Source organism: Jaculus jaculus, chromosome 12 (assembly GCF_020740685.1).
Source record: "Jaculus jaculus isolate mJacJac1 chromosome 12, mJacJac1.mat.Y.cur, whole genome shotgun sequence".
In the NCBI taxonomy this organism is placed as follows: Eukaryota; Metazoa; Chordata; class Mammalia; order Rodentia; family Dipodidae; genus Jaculus; species Jaculus jaculus.
This window is the reverse complement of record NC_059113.1, coordinates 60066458-60083144: the sequence shown is the minus strand read 5'-3', so window position 1 is coordinate 60083144 and position 16687 is coordinate 60066458. Positions and strand designations below refer to the sequence as shown.

At 42.6% G+C, this 16687-nt stretch overlaps 1 protein-coding gene across 1 annotated transcript in view; it reads right to left on the bottom strand.

The window, feature by feature from the left end:
• Sgf29 (SAGA complex associated factor 29) overlaps window positions 1–16687 on the bottom strand; it is a 43632-nt gene that overhangs the window by 5918 nt on the left and 21027 nt on the right. Inside the window, exons 3-4 of the mRNA XM_004670239.2 lie at window positions 3446–3521; window positions 2347–2419 (exon numbers count right to left, since the gene is read on the bottom strand). Coding sequence (XP_004670296.1) covers window positions 2347–2419; window positions 3446–3521 — 149 coding nt within the window. The remainder of the gene's footprint in view (window positions 1–2346; window positions 2420–3445; window positions 3522–16687) is intronic.

Here is a 16687-nt window from a genome sequence, read left to right as displayed (position 1 = left end):
ATCAGTCCATTTCTACACAAAGCAACCCTGCCCAAATTCTTAGAACACAGGCATAACAGCAAGTCTCTCACACAAACTGCTTGGAGCCCAGTCCAGGCAAAGCTTTCTCACCCTCCCAAGCCAAGCCTCACAGTCTTGCTACATACAGGACTTTGAACTCTGACCAGGTATGGTAGTTTGAAAAGATAGCCCCCAATATACTTAGTGTTTTATTAGTTTGTAGTTTGCATCTGTAGCCACCTGGCTGGAGGGGATGTCACTGGGTGGATCTTAAGGTGTGGTAATGGGTTTGAGATTTCAATCTAAAGATATGCAAAGTGTGCCTACCTGGAGTTCCTGAAGTGTGCTGTGCTGTTTGGCTTTTGGCTTGTGCTTCTCTCTCTCTCTCTCTCTCCTTGGACCTGTGAAGGCAGGCCAGCTTCTTCTACCATTATGGAACTTCCCCTGGATCTGCAAGCTTCAATAAATATCCTTTCCTCCATAACTGCATCTGATCTGGAAGTTCATCTCAGCAAACCTGAAGCTGTCTGCTACACCAGGATAGACCATTAAGCTGTACTTACAGCAATGCAAAACATCTCTTAGGCCAAAGTTTTCAAATCCTTCCACATTCCTCCCAAAAATCAGCTCCAAAAGGCCAAAGCCACACAGTCAGGTTTCTAGCAGTGACACCACTCCTTGGTACCAACTTTACTGTTGCAGTCAGGTTTACATTGCTGCAGAAAACACCTGACCAAAAGCAGCTTTGGGGGAAAAAAAGGTTTATTTTGGCTTACAGGCTCCAGGGGAAGCTCCATGATGGCAGGGGAAAACAATGGCATGAGCAGAGGGTGGACATCACCTCCTGACCAACATTAGGTGGACAATAGCAACAGGAGACTGTGCCAAACACTGGCAAGGGGAAACTGGCCATAATACCCATAAACCCACCCCAAATAATATACTGCCTCCAGGAGGCATTAATTCCCAAATCTCCATCAGCTGGGAATCTAGCATTCAGAACATCCAAGTTTATGGGGAACACCTGAATCAAACCACCACACCCAGGATCTGCTCTAAGTAACACTCACTGGGAGAAGCAGAACCCTGGGGAGCCTGGTCTGGCTCAGAGCAGTCCCAGATTGCAAGGACCCATCCTGCAAGATTGTGTGGTCCTGCAGCCTACACCTCTGAAAGTTTGTTTACAGGGTTCCAGGCTGGCAGGACTCTGGTTTTGCTGACCCTAGATCCTAGCCAATCTCCTAGTGAAGGCTATAGCCACTCCACTGCAGGTCACTTGATTCCCTGCTCCCATAGCAAACCCCAGCTCACTCCTCTGGGCAAAGCTTTCTTAAATACTCCATGGCATACATCCAAGAGTAAGGAGACCCATAGGAATATGGCACAAGACAGCACTGCAGACTATGACCATATCAGTGTGTACAGGACGTGGCTCTTACGGACTTTACCAGAACAAAGCAAACAAAGATAAACTATCAAGCAGTTTTCTAGCTTATAGTCTTACATCTAAATTAACATCTCCATCTTAAGAATGTTCTGTGGGAGCTGGAGGGATAGCTTAGCGGTTAAAGCATTTGCCTGTGAAGCCTAAAAACCCATTTGATTCCCTAGTACCCACATTAAGCCAGATGAACAAGGTAGTACATGTGTCTGGAAATTGTTTGCAGTGGCTGGAGGCTATGACACACCCATTCTCTCAAATAAATAAATAAATATTTTTTAAAAATTTAAAAAAGCATGTCCTATGGCTTTTTTTCTTCGTTTTTGTTTTTTTGAGGTAGGGTCTCACTCTAGCCCAGGCTGTCCTAGAATTCACTATGTGGTCTCAGGCTGGCGTGGAACTCATAGGGATCTTCTTTCCTCTGCCTCCAGAGTGCTGGGATTAAAGGTGTATGCCACCACGCCCAGCTGTTCTATGGTTTTATAAGGGTCAGAGTGTAGAACACTGATATTCAGCACTTGTTCTGAATTGTCCCATTTTATGTTTGCAATCCTGTTAAGAAGTTATGACGCTTATTGTAATGGTAAGGAACAGAGTTTTAAAGGCTGAAGTGACTTATAGGTCATATGACACAGCAGAACCCAACCCTACCTTGCTAATCCATCTATAAAGCAACAAAGTCAAGGGGGGAGGGAGAATAAGTAGGCTCTAGGGAAGGTGGAAGCAGTGGGAAAGGGAGAAACCTTGCTAATCCATCTATAAAGCAACAAAGTCAAGGGGGGAGGGAGAATAAGTAGGCTCTAGGGAAGGTGGAAACAGTGGGAAAGGGAGAATCCTCCCAGGAGGCTGGTGCCCAGTGCCTGCAGCGGAAGGAGAACATTTGTGGGCCCATGGGTGGTACTCACTTGCACTCGGCCTCAGCATCAGCTTTGGCAGTTGTGTAGAGGCCACGCAGCTTTGTTCGGTAATAAGGAGAAACTATAAACACAGGGGGAGGAGGCATGAGTAGGTGGCAGCAATCTGGCAGTGATTCCAGGACACCCGAAACAGCCTGAGGTGGCTCAGAAGCCAGAACCTAAGTCTGGGCTTATACACTCAAAAGTATTCCCAGGGGAGATGTCCCCTATGCACAGATATGTGGCACAGATAGCACCATGCTAGAAAAGCAATTATGGGCTGAAGACACGGCTCAGTGGTTAAGGCGCTCATCTGCAAAGCCTAAGGATCTGGGTTCCATTCCCCAGGATCCATATAAACCAGATGCACAAGGTGGTGCATGCATATGGAGTTCGTTTGCAGTGGCTTAGGAGGCCCTGGTGCACCTAGTCTCTCTTTCTCTGTTAAATAAATAAACTCTAAAAGAAAAAAGAAGAAAAACAATTGTAACTTTCCATGTCAGAAAAAAAGCAGAAACAAAAGAGAAGCAGCTCCGTCTGGAAAGCACAGAGCAGGGGATGACCTTCAGGCATGTATGGAGGGAGACGGCCTGGGAGGGAAGCCCAGCCCAGAAAACACCAATGGACGGCTGCCTGTAACCCTAAGGACAAGGTTCCTTGCACGTGGCCTCAGCTCACTGCCTTCCCAGTCTACAGCAGAAAGATTCTAAAGTCCTCTGGTGTCTGTCTTCAGTCTCCTGTCACTTTAGATCATTCAGTCTAAGGCAATAAGGCCCCCTTTCCCTAAGAAGCAACTATGGAATATGCAGATATATGCAAAAAAAAAAAGCTAGGGCTGGAGAGATGGCTTAGCACTTAAGGCATTGCCTGCAAAGCCAAAAGAACCCAGTTCAGTTCTCCAGCAAGCCAGATGTATAAGGGGGCATGTGCATCTGGAGTTCGTTTGCAGTGGCTGAAGGCCCTGGCATGCCCATTCTCTCTCTCTCTCTGCCTCCTTCTCTCAAATAGATAAATAAAATATACATATTTTAAAAATCCCCTTCGAAAACAGTGAGGGTGAGGCGCCCAGGTGCCCACCCTCCCCTGCCCCTCTTCTGCAGCTACTCACTCTTGTTCTCCGTCTGCATCCTCTCATGGGTCTTCTGGATGTTCACTAAGTTGTGCTCACTTCTTGAACGTTCTTCCTACAAGAATGAGGTCAAGAGGACATGAAGCAGCCTTCTCCCTGCGAGGACTCTCGGCATCCCAAGACAGAGGTTCCAATATATACACTCAAATTCAGGACACGGTTAAAAATATTTTGCCTGACTAATGTAAAAATCACCCCAAAAGTCACTAAATTTTAATCACATATACTTGATTTTTTAAATTACTTAATTTTTATTAATTTATTTTTATGAATTTTTTTAATTATTTTTTTATTTATCTGACCGTGACAGAGAGAGAAAAAGGCATAAAGAGAGAGAATGGGTGTGTCAGGGCTTCCAGCCACTGCAAATGAACTCCAGAAGTGTGTGACCCCTTGTGCATCTGGCTAACGTAAGTCCTGGGGAGTCGAGCCTCAAACGGGGGTCCTTAGGCTTCACAGGCAAGTGCTTAACCGCTAAGCCACCTCTCCAGCCCAAATTATTTAATTTTTTAAAGCATATGTAATTTTCTAAATTTTTTAAAATTTATTTTTATTTAATTATTTGAGAGACAGAGAGAGAAGAAGGCAGACAGCGAAAGAGAATGGGCACGCCAGGACCTCCAGCCACTGCAAACAAACTCAGATGTATGTGCTGTCTTGTGTATCTGGCTTTATGTGGGTCCTGGGGAATGGAACCTAGGTCCTTTGACTTTGCAGGCAAGCGCCTTAAGCACTAAGCCATCTTTCCAGTCCATGATGTTTTAATTTTTGAGATAGGGTCTCTCTCTATCCCAGACTGACCTGAAACTCACTCTGTAGTTCCAGGATGGCCTCAAACTCCTAGAGATCCTCCTACCTCTGCCTGAGTACTGGGATTAAAGGTGTGCACCATCATGCCTGGTTTAAATATGCTTTTTTTTTTTTTTTTTTTTTTTAATGAGAGAGGGAGAGAGAAAGAGAATAAAGGAATGAATGGCATGCCGGGGCCTCCAGCTACTGAAATCAAACTCCAGATGCATGCACCACCTTATGCATCTGGTACATGGGATCTGGGGAGTTGAACATGGGTCCTTAGGCTTTATAAGCAAGTGCCTTAACCGCTAAGCCATCTCTCCACTATGTATGCTTTTTTCTGTTTTGTATTATTATTATTTTTTTTTTTTTTTTGAGGTAGTGTCTTGCTCTAGCCCAGGCTGACCTGGAACTCACTACATGGTTTTAGGCTGGCCTTGAACTCACAGTGCTCCTCTCACCTCTGCCTCCCAAGTGCTGGGATTAAAGGCATGTGCCACCACACCTGACTCCTACATATACTTTTAAGGACATTCCTTTGTCAAAGAGAGACCTATTCCTGTACTGAGTCAATGGAATCCCCATCAAAACTTCATATGCCACTAGGCATGGTTGCACACACCTTTAATGCCAGCACCAGGGAGGCAGGGATAGGAGGATCATCATGAGTTCAAGGCCACCCTGAGACTACATAGTGAATTTCAGGTCAGCCTGGGCTGGAGCAAGATCCTACCTTAAAAAAATCAAGAAGAAAGCCGGGCGTGGTAGCGCACGCCTTTAATCCCAGCACTCGGGAGGCAGACGTAGGAGGATCGCCATGAGTTCGAGGCCACCCTGAGACTACACAGTGAATTCTAGGTCAGCCTGGGCTAGAGTGAGACCCTACCTCGAAAAACCAAAAAAAAAAAAAAAAAAAAAAATATATATATATAAATATATATATATATATCAAGAAGAAAAAGAAAAGCCAAAATAAATAAATAAATAAAGTCCCAGATGCCATCTTTGTAGAAATTAACAAGTTCATCATATGGAAATTCAAGGGAGTCACATTAGTCCAATCTTGGAAAAGAAAGACAATGTCAAAGTCTGTGTTCACCAATCTCTTTATGAAAATGTGGTGGAACTGGCACATGCCAGAAAGAACAGAACCAAGAGTCTGCAAGGTAACACATGCCTCAGGCTGAAAGTACAAGTGCTGGCCTGTGTGGTGGGAGTCCCATCACTTGGAGGCAGAGATAGGAGGATCGCCAGCGAGTTTGAGGCCAGCCTGAGACTACATAGTGAATGCAGCTTGGGTTAGATTGAGACCCTGCCTCGAAAAACCAAAAACAACAACAACAACAAAAGTGCAAATGCTGGAAGCAGCAGAAATGAGTCATACATGAGAGAAAGCAGAACCACACTTTCCCACCTGACTGGGAGATTACTTCGTGTTTGTGTACACATGTGTGGCAGCCAGAGATCACTGTTGGGTGTCTTCCTTGATCACTCTCCTCCATCACTCCCATCTGGCATATTATGTGGATGCTGGAGATCCACACTCTCCAGTCCTCACATGTGGAAGGCAAGTGCTTTATCCACCGAGCCAACTGCCTAGCCCTGAGACTTTTTTAAAAGATATTTTAGGACTGGAGAGATGGTTTAGCAGTTAAGGTGCTTGCCTGAGAAGCGTAAGGACCCAGGTTCAACTCCCCAGAACCCACATAAGCCAGATAGACAGGTTACACATGCGCACAAGATGACATATGCATCTGGAGTTCCATAGCAGTGCCTAAGGCCCTGGTGTGCCAATTCTCTCTTTGTCATTAAAAAAAAAAAATAAATAAAAAATAAAAAAAAAAAAATATATATATATATATATATATATATATATATATTTTTTTTTAATGCTGTAGTGCACACCTTTAATCCCAGCACTTGGGAGGCCAAGGTAGGAGGATTGCTCTGAGTTTGAGGCCACCCTGAGACTACACAGTAAATTCCTGGTCAGCCTGGGATAGAGCAAGACCCTACCTCAGCACCTCCCCAAAAACTATTTATTTGCAAGCAGAGAGAAAGAGAGAGAGAGAAATGGGTGCACCAACACCTCTAGTTGCTGCAAATGACTCCAGCTAAATGTGCCACTTTGTACATCTGGCTTTACATGGGTACTGGGGAATCAAACCCAGGTCATTAAGCTTTGAAGGCAAATGCCTTAACCACTGAGCCATCTCTCCATCCCTGAAATCTTTTTTTTTTAGTAGACAAAGAGAGACAGAGGAAGAGAGAAAGGAGAGATATTGAGAACCCGCATGGCAGGACCTCAGTCACTACAATCAAATGCCAGGTTCTTGCACCACCTAGTGGGCATGTGCAACATTGCACTTGCCATACCTTTGTGCGCCTGGCTAATATGGAATCTGGAGAGAACATGGGTTCTTAGGCTTCACAGAAAAGTGCCCTAACCGCTAAGCCATCTCTTCAGTTCCCCCACTTTTTTTTTTCAAGGTAGGGTCTTACTCTATTCCAGGCTGACCTGGAATTCACTATATTGTTTCAGGCTGGTCTAGAACTCACAGTGAATCTCCTGCCTCATCCTCCCAAGTGAGGAGATTAAAGACATGAGCCACCATGCCTACACCTGAGAATTTTTTAAAACATATATATATATGTGCAGAGGTTATAGGAAAAACTTGGGTGATGTTACTCAGGAATACTATCTTTACTGAGACAAGGTCTCCCATTGGCCTGGAGCTCAACAATTAGGCTAGCGTGCCTCGCCAGCCTCTACCTCCCTAGTACTAAGATTACAAGCCTTTGTTAGCACATCCAACCTTTTTTTGGGGGGGGGAGTAGTTGTTGTTGTTTTCGAGGCAGGGTCTCACTCTAGCCCAGGCTTACCCAGAACTCACTCTGTAGTCTCAGGCTGGCCTCCAACTCACAGACATCCCACTACCTTTGCCTATCAAGTGCTGGGATTAAAGGCCTGAGTCATCATGCCCAGATCACATCCAATCTTTTTAATTTTTTTATTTTTTGGGTTTTCAAGGTAGAATCTCACTCTAGCCCAGGCTGACCTATAATTCACTATGGAGTCTCAGAGTGGACTTGAACTCAAAGCAATCCTCCTACCTCTGCCTCCTGAGTGCTGGGATTAAAGGTGTGTGCCACTATGCCTAGCTCATATCCAATCTTTTTATCTGGGTTCTGAGGATGAAACTCAGGTCTTCCTGTTTGTGAGGCAAGCACTTTAATGAATGAACTGTCTTTCTGGCCCTCTGGAAGAATTTTTTTAAAGACTGAAGGGATGGTTGTGCCTGTACCCCACTTGGAAAAGTAGGCCAATAGTGCTTATATAGCTATGGGACTTGGTGGTAGGGCCCATGGCTCTGTCCTGTGTAATCTGACCCTGCATGAGTGGAGATGTACCAGGGGAACTCATAGACTGGTACTGCTGCCAGCACTCTAGAACAGCACAGCAAAGACCTAATATCTTCACAGAGGGACAAGCCTGGGTAAAATACACTGACAAAAGAATGAAGGACAAACTGTGCCAAGGTAAAGGAAGAACTACTGGTGGGTTATACAAGGAGGGAAGTCCAGAATTATATTAAGACTCTGAGAAGGGCTCACAACAAGAGCATAAAGGTGTCCTTCAGCTCAGTTACATCAGACGTCTGGACACATGCCATGACTACTCCTGTTTTGGGAAGCTGATAAGGTCCCATAGAAACTTGAACACCTGAGTAGCCTCTCTTTGACACATGCCTGTCATATGGGGTAACAATAACTGCCCCAACTAAAGATACAGGTTTGCAGACTGGGTTAAAAAGCAGGATCATTTCATTTTATGAAAACTTACCTTTTCATAAAAGATGGGCACTATCCTAGGGTAAGAGTATAAAAAAACGTTATTCAAAGCAAATGGACCTAGAAAATAAGCAGGTGTCACTATCCTAATATCTGACAGGATAGACTTCAAACCAACATTAGTTAGGAAAGATAAAGAAGGTCACTTTATACTACCAATTAAAGGAACAATCCAATAGAAGAACATTACAATTCTTAACATATATGCACCTAACATGGGGACTCCCAATTTCATTAAAAAAAAACACCACTATTAAAAGTAAGGTCACAGATAACACTAAACATGGTTGTAGTGGATGACTTCAACACCCCACTCTCATCAATTGACAATTGATAAACAGAGAAGCATCTGGATTAAATGAGGTTATAGAACAAATGGACCTAACAGATATCTATAGACATGTCATCTAAATGCTGCAGAATACACATTCTTTTCAGCAGCACATGGAACATTCTCTAAGGTAGACCATGTATTAGGACACAATGCAAACATTAACAAATACAGGAAAATTGAAATAATTCCTTGCACTCTATCTGACCACAACAGGATCAAACTACAAATCAATAGCATGAAAAGCTATAGAGCACACACAAAATCATGGAAACTAAACAATACACTACTAAATGATGAATGGGTCAATGAAGAAAACAAGAAGGAAAGCAAAAACTTCATAGAATCATATGATATCGAGAACACAACATACCAAAACCTTTGGGACACAATGAAGGCAGTTCTAAGAGGGAAATTTATAGATTTAAGTGCCTATATTAAGAAATTAGGAGGCGGGAGTGGTGGCACACACCTTTAATCCCAGCACTCGGGAGGCAGAGGTAGGAGGATCTCCATGAGCTCAAGGCCACCCTGAGACTACAGAGTTAATTCCAGGTCAGCCTGGACCAGAGTGAGACCCTACCGCAAAAATCCAAAAAGAAAGGAAAAGAAAAGAAGAGAAGTAAGAAATTAGGTCCAGGTGTGGTAGAACACACCTTTAATCCCAGTAATTGGGAAGCAGAGGTAGGAGGATCGCCATGAGTTCAAGGCTACCCTGAGACTACATAGTGAATTTCAGGTCAGCCTGGGCTAGAGTGAGACCCTACCTTGAAAAACCAAAAAAAAAAAAAAAAAAAAAGACAGTACAAAGAATCAATGTAACAAAGAGTTGGTTCTTTGAAGGGTTTATAAACCCTTAGCAAGTCTGACCAAAAGAAAGAGAGAAGAGACACAAATTAATAAAATTAGAGATGGGAAAAAGGTACCATTACAACAGATACCAAAGAAATTCAGAAAATCATAAGGACATACTTTAAGAACATATACTCCATTAAGTTTGAAAGTCTGAAAGAAATGGATGATTTCCTTGATCTATATGACCTACCAACATTAAATCATGATGAGTTTAACTACTTAAATAGACCTACAACAAGTATGGAGATCCAAGCAGATATATATATATATATATATATATATATCCCAACTAAAAAAAAGTTCAGGCCCAGATGGATTCACCATTTTAGCAGACCTTCACAGAAGAACTAATGCCAATGCTACTCGAACTTTTCCATAAAATAGAAAAGGAAGTAATTCTACCAAACTCCTTCTATGAAGTCAGCATCACCCTGATACCAAAAGCAGACAAAGACAGAACAAAAGAAAATTATAGACCAATCCCCTCATGAACATAGATGCAAAAATTCTCAACAAAATATTGGCAAACAGAAATAAAAAATTCACCCCTACCAAGAAAACTTTATCCCAGAGATGCAGGGATGGTTCAACATATACAAATCAATAAATATAATATCTAAATGAACTAAAGTACAAAAATCACATGATCATCTTAATAGATGAAGAAAAGGGATTTGACAAAATCCAACATCCTATAGAAACTGGGAATAGAACATAATAAAGGCTATTTATGACAAACCAACAGCCAACAACAAAAATCCTCAAGCTTTCCCACTGAAGTCAGGAACAAGACAAGGGTGTCCACTGTTCCTACATTTTAATTAATATAGTTCTGGTGCCAGGCATGGTGACACATGCCTTTAATTCCAGCACTAGGGAGGCAGAGGTAGAAAGATCACCATGAGTTCAAGGCTACCATGCGACAAAAAAAAAGTACTGGAAAGTCTTAGCTCCAGCAATAAGGCAAGAGATACACATAAAAAGGGATACATATTGGAAAGGAAGAGATCAAACTATTATTATGTGCAGATGATATGATTCTACACATTAAGAGCCCTAAAGACTACCAACAAACGGTTAGAGCTGATAAACACTTTTAGCAACAAAGCAGGATACAAGATAAACACAGAGAAATCAGTAGTCCTCCCATATACTAACAACAAACATACTGAGGATGCAATCAGAGAATCACTCCCATTCACAATTGTCTCAAATAAATAAATAAATAAAGTAAGTAAGTACGTACCTTGGGATAAACCTAACCAAGGAAATGAAGGATCTCTACAATAAAAACTTTAGGAAATGGAAAGACATCTCATGTTCATGGATTAGAAGAATCAATATTGTAAAAAATGTCAATCTAAACATCTAATGCAATCTCCATCAAAATTCTAATGGCATTCTTCATGGAAATAGAAAAAATTATCCTAAAGATCATTTGGAAGTACATGCGCGCACGCACGCACACACACACACACACACACACACACACACACACACACACAAACCTCAAATATCCAAAACAATTTTGAGCAACAAAAATAAGGATGGTGGTATCACCAAACCTGATTTTAAGAGCGATGGTAATAAAAACAGCCATGGTACTAGCACAAAAACAGACATACAGATCAATGCAATAGAATAGAGGACCCACATGTAACTCCAGGCACCTATAGCCACCAGATCTTTGACAAAAATATTCATTGGAGAAAAGACAGCCTCTTTGAAAAATGGAGCAGGGGGGCTGGAGAGATGGCTTAGCAGTTAAGGCATTTGCCTGCAAGGGCAAAGGACCCCAGTTCAATTCCCCAGGACCCATGTAAGCCAAATGCTCAAGGGGGTGCATGTGTCTGATGTTCATTTGCACTGGCTAGAAGCCCTGATGTGCCCGTTCTCTCTCTCTCTCTCTCTCTCAGATAAATAAAATATATTTTAAAGAATTTTTTTATTTTTATTTATCTAAGAGAGATATATAGAAATAGACAGGTAGAGAGAGAGAATGGGCATTCCAGGGATTCCAGCCACTGCAAATGAACTCTAGATGTGTGTGCCCCTTGTGCATCTGGCTTACATCAATCCTGGAGAATCAAACCTGGGTCCTTTGGCTTTGCAGGCAAGCACCTTAACCACTAAGCCATCTCTCCAGCCCAATAAATAAATAAATAATATATTTTAAAAAATGGTGCTGGGGAAACTAGATACTTATCTGTAGAAGGACGAACATAGATCCTTATATCTCTCCATGCACAAGAATCAAGTCCAGATGGATCAAAGACCTTAATAACAGACCTAAACCTCTGAAACTGCTACAGGAAAGGGTACATGAAACACTTCAACATATTGGCATAGGCAATGATTTTCTGAATATAACTGCAGTTGCTCAGGAAGTAAAACCACTAATCAACCACTGGGACCTTATGAAATTAAAAAGCTTTTGCACAGCCAAGACACTGTGAATAGAGCAACAAGGCAACCTACACAATAGGAGAAAATCTTTGCCAGCTACACATCTGACAGAGGACTAATATCGAGGATGTACAAAGAATTAAAAAACTAAATAATAAAAACTCAAACAACCCAATTAAAAAAATGTTCTATGGGCCAGGCATGGTAGCGCACACCTTTAATCCCAGCATTTTGGAGGCAGAGGTAGGAGGATCACTGTGAGTTTGAGGCTACCCTGAACTACATAGTGAGTTCCAGGTTAGCTGGGCTAGAGTGAAAGCCTACCTCGAGGGGGGGGATGGGGGGGCTATGGAACTAAATAGAGAGTTCTCAAAAGAAGAAATACAGATGGCCTATAAATATCTTTTAAAAAAATAATGTTCTACATCCTTAGCCATCAGGGAAATACAACTTAAAGCAACTTTGAGATTCCATCTCACTCCTGCCAGAATGGCTGCTATCAAGACAACAAATGACAATAAATGCTGGCAAGGATGTGGGGGGAAAAGAGGAACCCTTCTACACTGTTGGTGGGAATATAATCTGGTAGAGCCATTGTGGAGCTCAGTGCGGAGGTTCCTGAGACAGCTGAAAATAGATCTACCATATGACCCAGCTATAGCACTCCTAGGCATAATCCTAAGGACTCATCACACCACCTTAGAGATACTTGCACATCTGTGTTTATTGCTGCTCTATTCACAATGGCTAGGAAATGGAACCAGCCTAGATGTCCCTCAACTGATGAGTGGATAACAAAGATGTGGTACATTTATACTATGGAGTTCTATTCAGTGGTAAAGAAAAATGAAATTATGTTATTATCAGGGAAATGGATGGATCTGGAAAGGATTGTACTTAGTGAGGTAACCCAGGCCCAGAAAGCCAAGTGTCACAAGTTCTCTCTCATATGTGGATCCTAGAGATGATTGGACTTCTGTGCGAGTAGGAAGAAAACTCAGTAGCAAAGGCCAGTAAGCCAGAAAGGGGCTATAAAGGAGAGAGGAGAGGGGAGGAATTAAGGGGATGGCATTGTATATGCATAAATAGAACAGATTACTGGGGGTGAAAAGGCCTAAGTGAGGTCACAGGAAGAAACTAAGTAAAGGAAGGGTGAGGGGGAGTGTTAATCAAAATCTAAGAAGGGGTATTGGAGAGATGGCTTAGTGGTTAAAGCACTTGCCTGCAAAGCCAATGGACCCAGGTTCAACTCCTCAGGACTCACATAAACCAGATGCACAAGGTGGCACATGCATCTGGAGTTATTTGCAGTGGCTGGAGGCCCTGGTGCATCCTCTCTCTTTCAAATAAAGAAAAACAAAAAATATTTTTTAAAAATCTAAGAGGGTATGAATAAGTCATATGGAAACCTACATTTTTGGACAATGGTGTACCCAGAATCCACAGACTATTACTAGAAAACTTTCAGTGCCAGGGATGGGATACCTTCCAGTGAGCTGTTGGCCAGGGAGGTCCCTGATGCCTCCAGAACATTACAGGACATTGCCAAAGCTCTTGGTTTCCCACCAGGAATAGATGGTTAAGACCCTATTATGGAAGACTCCACAGTCTTGGGCTGCAAGGTCACTGAGAAATCTTACTGAAGCTGAGCTAAAAACCTCCTTCATGTAGACCAACTGACAGAAAGATGGAAAAAGCTACACTGCATACAGCTCCATGGGAGAGAGAGAAGTCATCAATGGAGAAACAACAGGGGACACTGCAAGCCTTATATTTGGCCAGGCAGGTCAAATGAGCCAATGGATGCAATAGTGGCATGTTTGTTATAGAGGAAACCACCTGCTCTCTAGTTGGACTAGAGGCCTGCTCCATGGGAGGGAATACATGCCTGATACTGAAAAACCTATGACATTGATCCAGGAGTGGTGACACATGCCTTTAATCCCAAGCAGAGGTAGGATTCAAGGCCACCCTGAGACTACATAGTGAATTCCAGGTCAGCCTGGACTAGAGTGAGACCCTACCTTGAAAAATGAAAAGAAGGGCTGGAGATGGCTTAGCGGTTAAGCGCTTGCCTGTGAAGCCTAAGGACCCCAGTTCGAGGCTCGGTTCCCCAGGTCCCACGTTAGCCAGATGCACAAGGGGGCGCATGCGTCTGGAGTTCGTTTGCAGAGGCTGGAAGCCCTGGCGCGCCCATTCTCTCTCTCTCCCTCTATCTGTCTTTCTCTCTCTGTCTGTCGCTCTCAAATAAATAAATAAATAATTTTAAAAAATGGAAAAAAAAACCCTATGACGTTATGACGTGGGAAGTTATGAGCCCTAGGGGTGTAACGTCTGCTGGTGTCTGGCTAAGTGCATACATTATACTCACCAAATTGCCCGGTGAGCCCTTTTCTTAATGTTCATACCCATATATTAATGCTAGTCTCACTTTTGGTTAGAGAACCTTCTCTTTTCAGATGGCAGTGACCATGGGATGACTCAAAAGGCACCATAGTGCTGAGAGGTGACAGAGGCGTGCTCAGCACTAAGACTTTTCCATCACATCTTCCAAGATTCAGGGTCCACTGCAGAAGAGGTGGTAGAAAGAATGTAAGAGCCAAAGGAAGGGTAGGACTGTTTATAATGCAAGCTTCCAGACCCAAAATGGCCTGGATAACCATGAACTCACAGTGCCTGGCACTACTTACACAAGACCCTCATAATAGGAGGAAAAAATGACAACATCAAAATAAAAGAGAAACTGATGGAAAGGGGTAAGGGGTATGATGCACAGTAGAGTTATGAAGGGGAAAGTATGGGGGAGGGAAATATAATTTATTGTTTATAATTATGAAAGTTGTCAATAACAAAAAAATTAAAAATCAATCAAAAAAGTTTTAAATGAATTGGGAGGAGGGGGCTGGAGAGATGGTTTAGCAGTTAAGGTACTTGCCTCTGAAGCCTAAGGACCCAGGTTCAATTCTCTAGGTCCCATGTAAACCAAAGGCACACGGAAGCACATGCATCTGCAGTTTGCAGTGGCTAGAGGCCCTGGGGTACCCATTCTCTCTCTCTGTGTGTTTGTCTCACTCTCTCTGTCACTAATAAATTAGCTAAAATTTTAAAATTAAAAGAAAATGAACACAAAGGAGGGGGCTGGAGAGATGGCTCAGTAGTTAAGGCACTTGACTGCAAAGCCTAATGGCCCAGGTTTGATTCCTCAGTGGCCATATAAAACCAAATGCACAAAGTGGCATATGCATCTGGAGTTCATTTGCAGCAGCTGGAGGTCCTGGCCTATCTGTTGTTTCTGTCTATCTCTGTCTACTTGCAAATAAATAAATAAAAATATTTTTAAACTTGGTATGGTGGCACACGCCTTTAATCCCAGCACTCAAGAGGCAGAGGTAAGAGGATTGCCATGAGTTTGAGGCCACCCTGAGACTCCATAGTGAATTCCAGGACAGCCTGGGCTAGAGTGAGACTCTACCTCGAAAAACCAAAAAATAAAAAAAAATAATAATAATAGGAAAGAAAATGGGTTTCCAATAGAACTAGAGCATTAGGTATCACATGACAGGTCTCATCCCCTGGGAATTACCCCAAGTTAAGGCAGGCTGTGGGAGGCTATGTGGTCTACTCAGGGTAAATTACATTTAAATGTGACTACCACTCCTCCAGCCATAATTATTGAGCTCTGTACAATATTTAGTATAAAACATGTACCTAGGCCATCAGTATATAATGGCAACATGAGAAACAGAGTGAACACTGCCCCACAGAGAGAAAAGGGCTTTCCAGATGATTGTGTATTATGGAAATAAGGTGGTCTTGACTAATGAGGATCTGCACTCAGAGGGAAAAGATTTGTTAATTAGAATAAGCAAATCAAAGTGAGTTCTCTTCCAGGAGAAAGGTAAGGAATAGGAGTCAGTCTAGAAACATGATGAGACTTTTTTTTGTTTTGTTCTGTTTGCTTGTTTGTTTTTCAAGGTAGGGTCTTGCTCTAGCCCAGGCTGACCTGAAATTCACTCTGTAGTCCCAGGCTGGACTCAAACTCATAGCAATCGTCCTACCTCTGCCTCCTAAGTGCTAGGATTAAAGGTGTGCGCTACCACACCCAGCTTATGTTGAGATTTTATTTATTTATTTATTTATTTATTTATTTATTTATTTATTTATTTATAAATGGTAGGGTTTCACTCTAAGCTCAGGCTGGAATTTACTATGTAGTCTCAGCTTAGCGATCCTCCTACCTCTGCCTCCCGATTACAGGCGTGCACCACCACCGGCTACGCTGAGATTTTAGCGTACTAAGTCAGGCAGGCCCATCAAAAGTTGGGGGCTGGAGAGATGGCCTAGCAGTTACGGTGCTTGCCTACAAAGCCAAAGGACCCAGGTTCAATTCCCCATGACCCATGTAAGCCAGATACACAAGGTAATGCATGCATCTGGAGTTTGTTTGCAGTGGCTAGAGGGCCTGGAGTGCCTATTCTCTCTCTGCCTCTTTCTCTCTCTCAAATAAATAAAGATTAAAGGGCTGGAGAGATTGCTTAGTGGTTGAGGCACTTGCCTACAAAGTCAAAATACCCATTTTCAATTCCCCAGGACCCACATATAAGCCAGATGCACGAGGTGGCGCATGTGTCAGAAGTTCATAATAAGTGAATTGTAGTCAACTATAATGTCCACAGTAGTATCTGATAAATGGACAAGGATCAATTTCATTGGTTAAGTACAACAGTAATTCTATCTGATCAAACTGAATCTCACCATGACCACATCTCAAAATGATATTGCACACTGGCACTTTTAGTGAGCATGAACTGCAAAGGCTCAAGCCAATACTAATACTGAACACCAAATGTAAGCCTCCTCAGCATATAATGCTGATGGAAAATGATTGGGTTGAGGGACTAGATATCTATGCTAAAGCATTTGTTTTGGTTTTTTTTGTTGTTGTGGTTGTTTTGAAGGTAGGGTTTCACTCTAGCTCAGGCTGA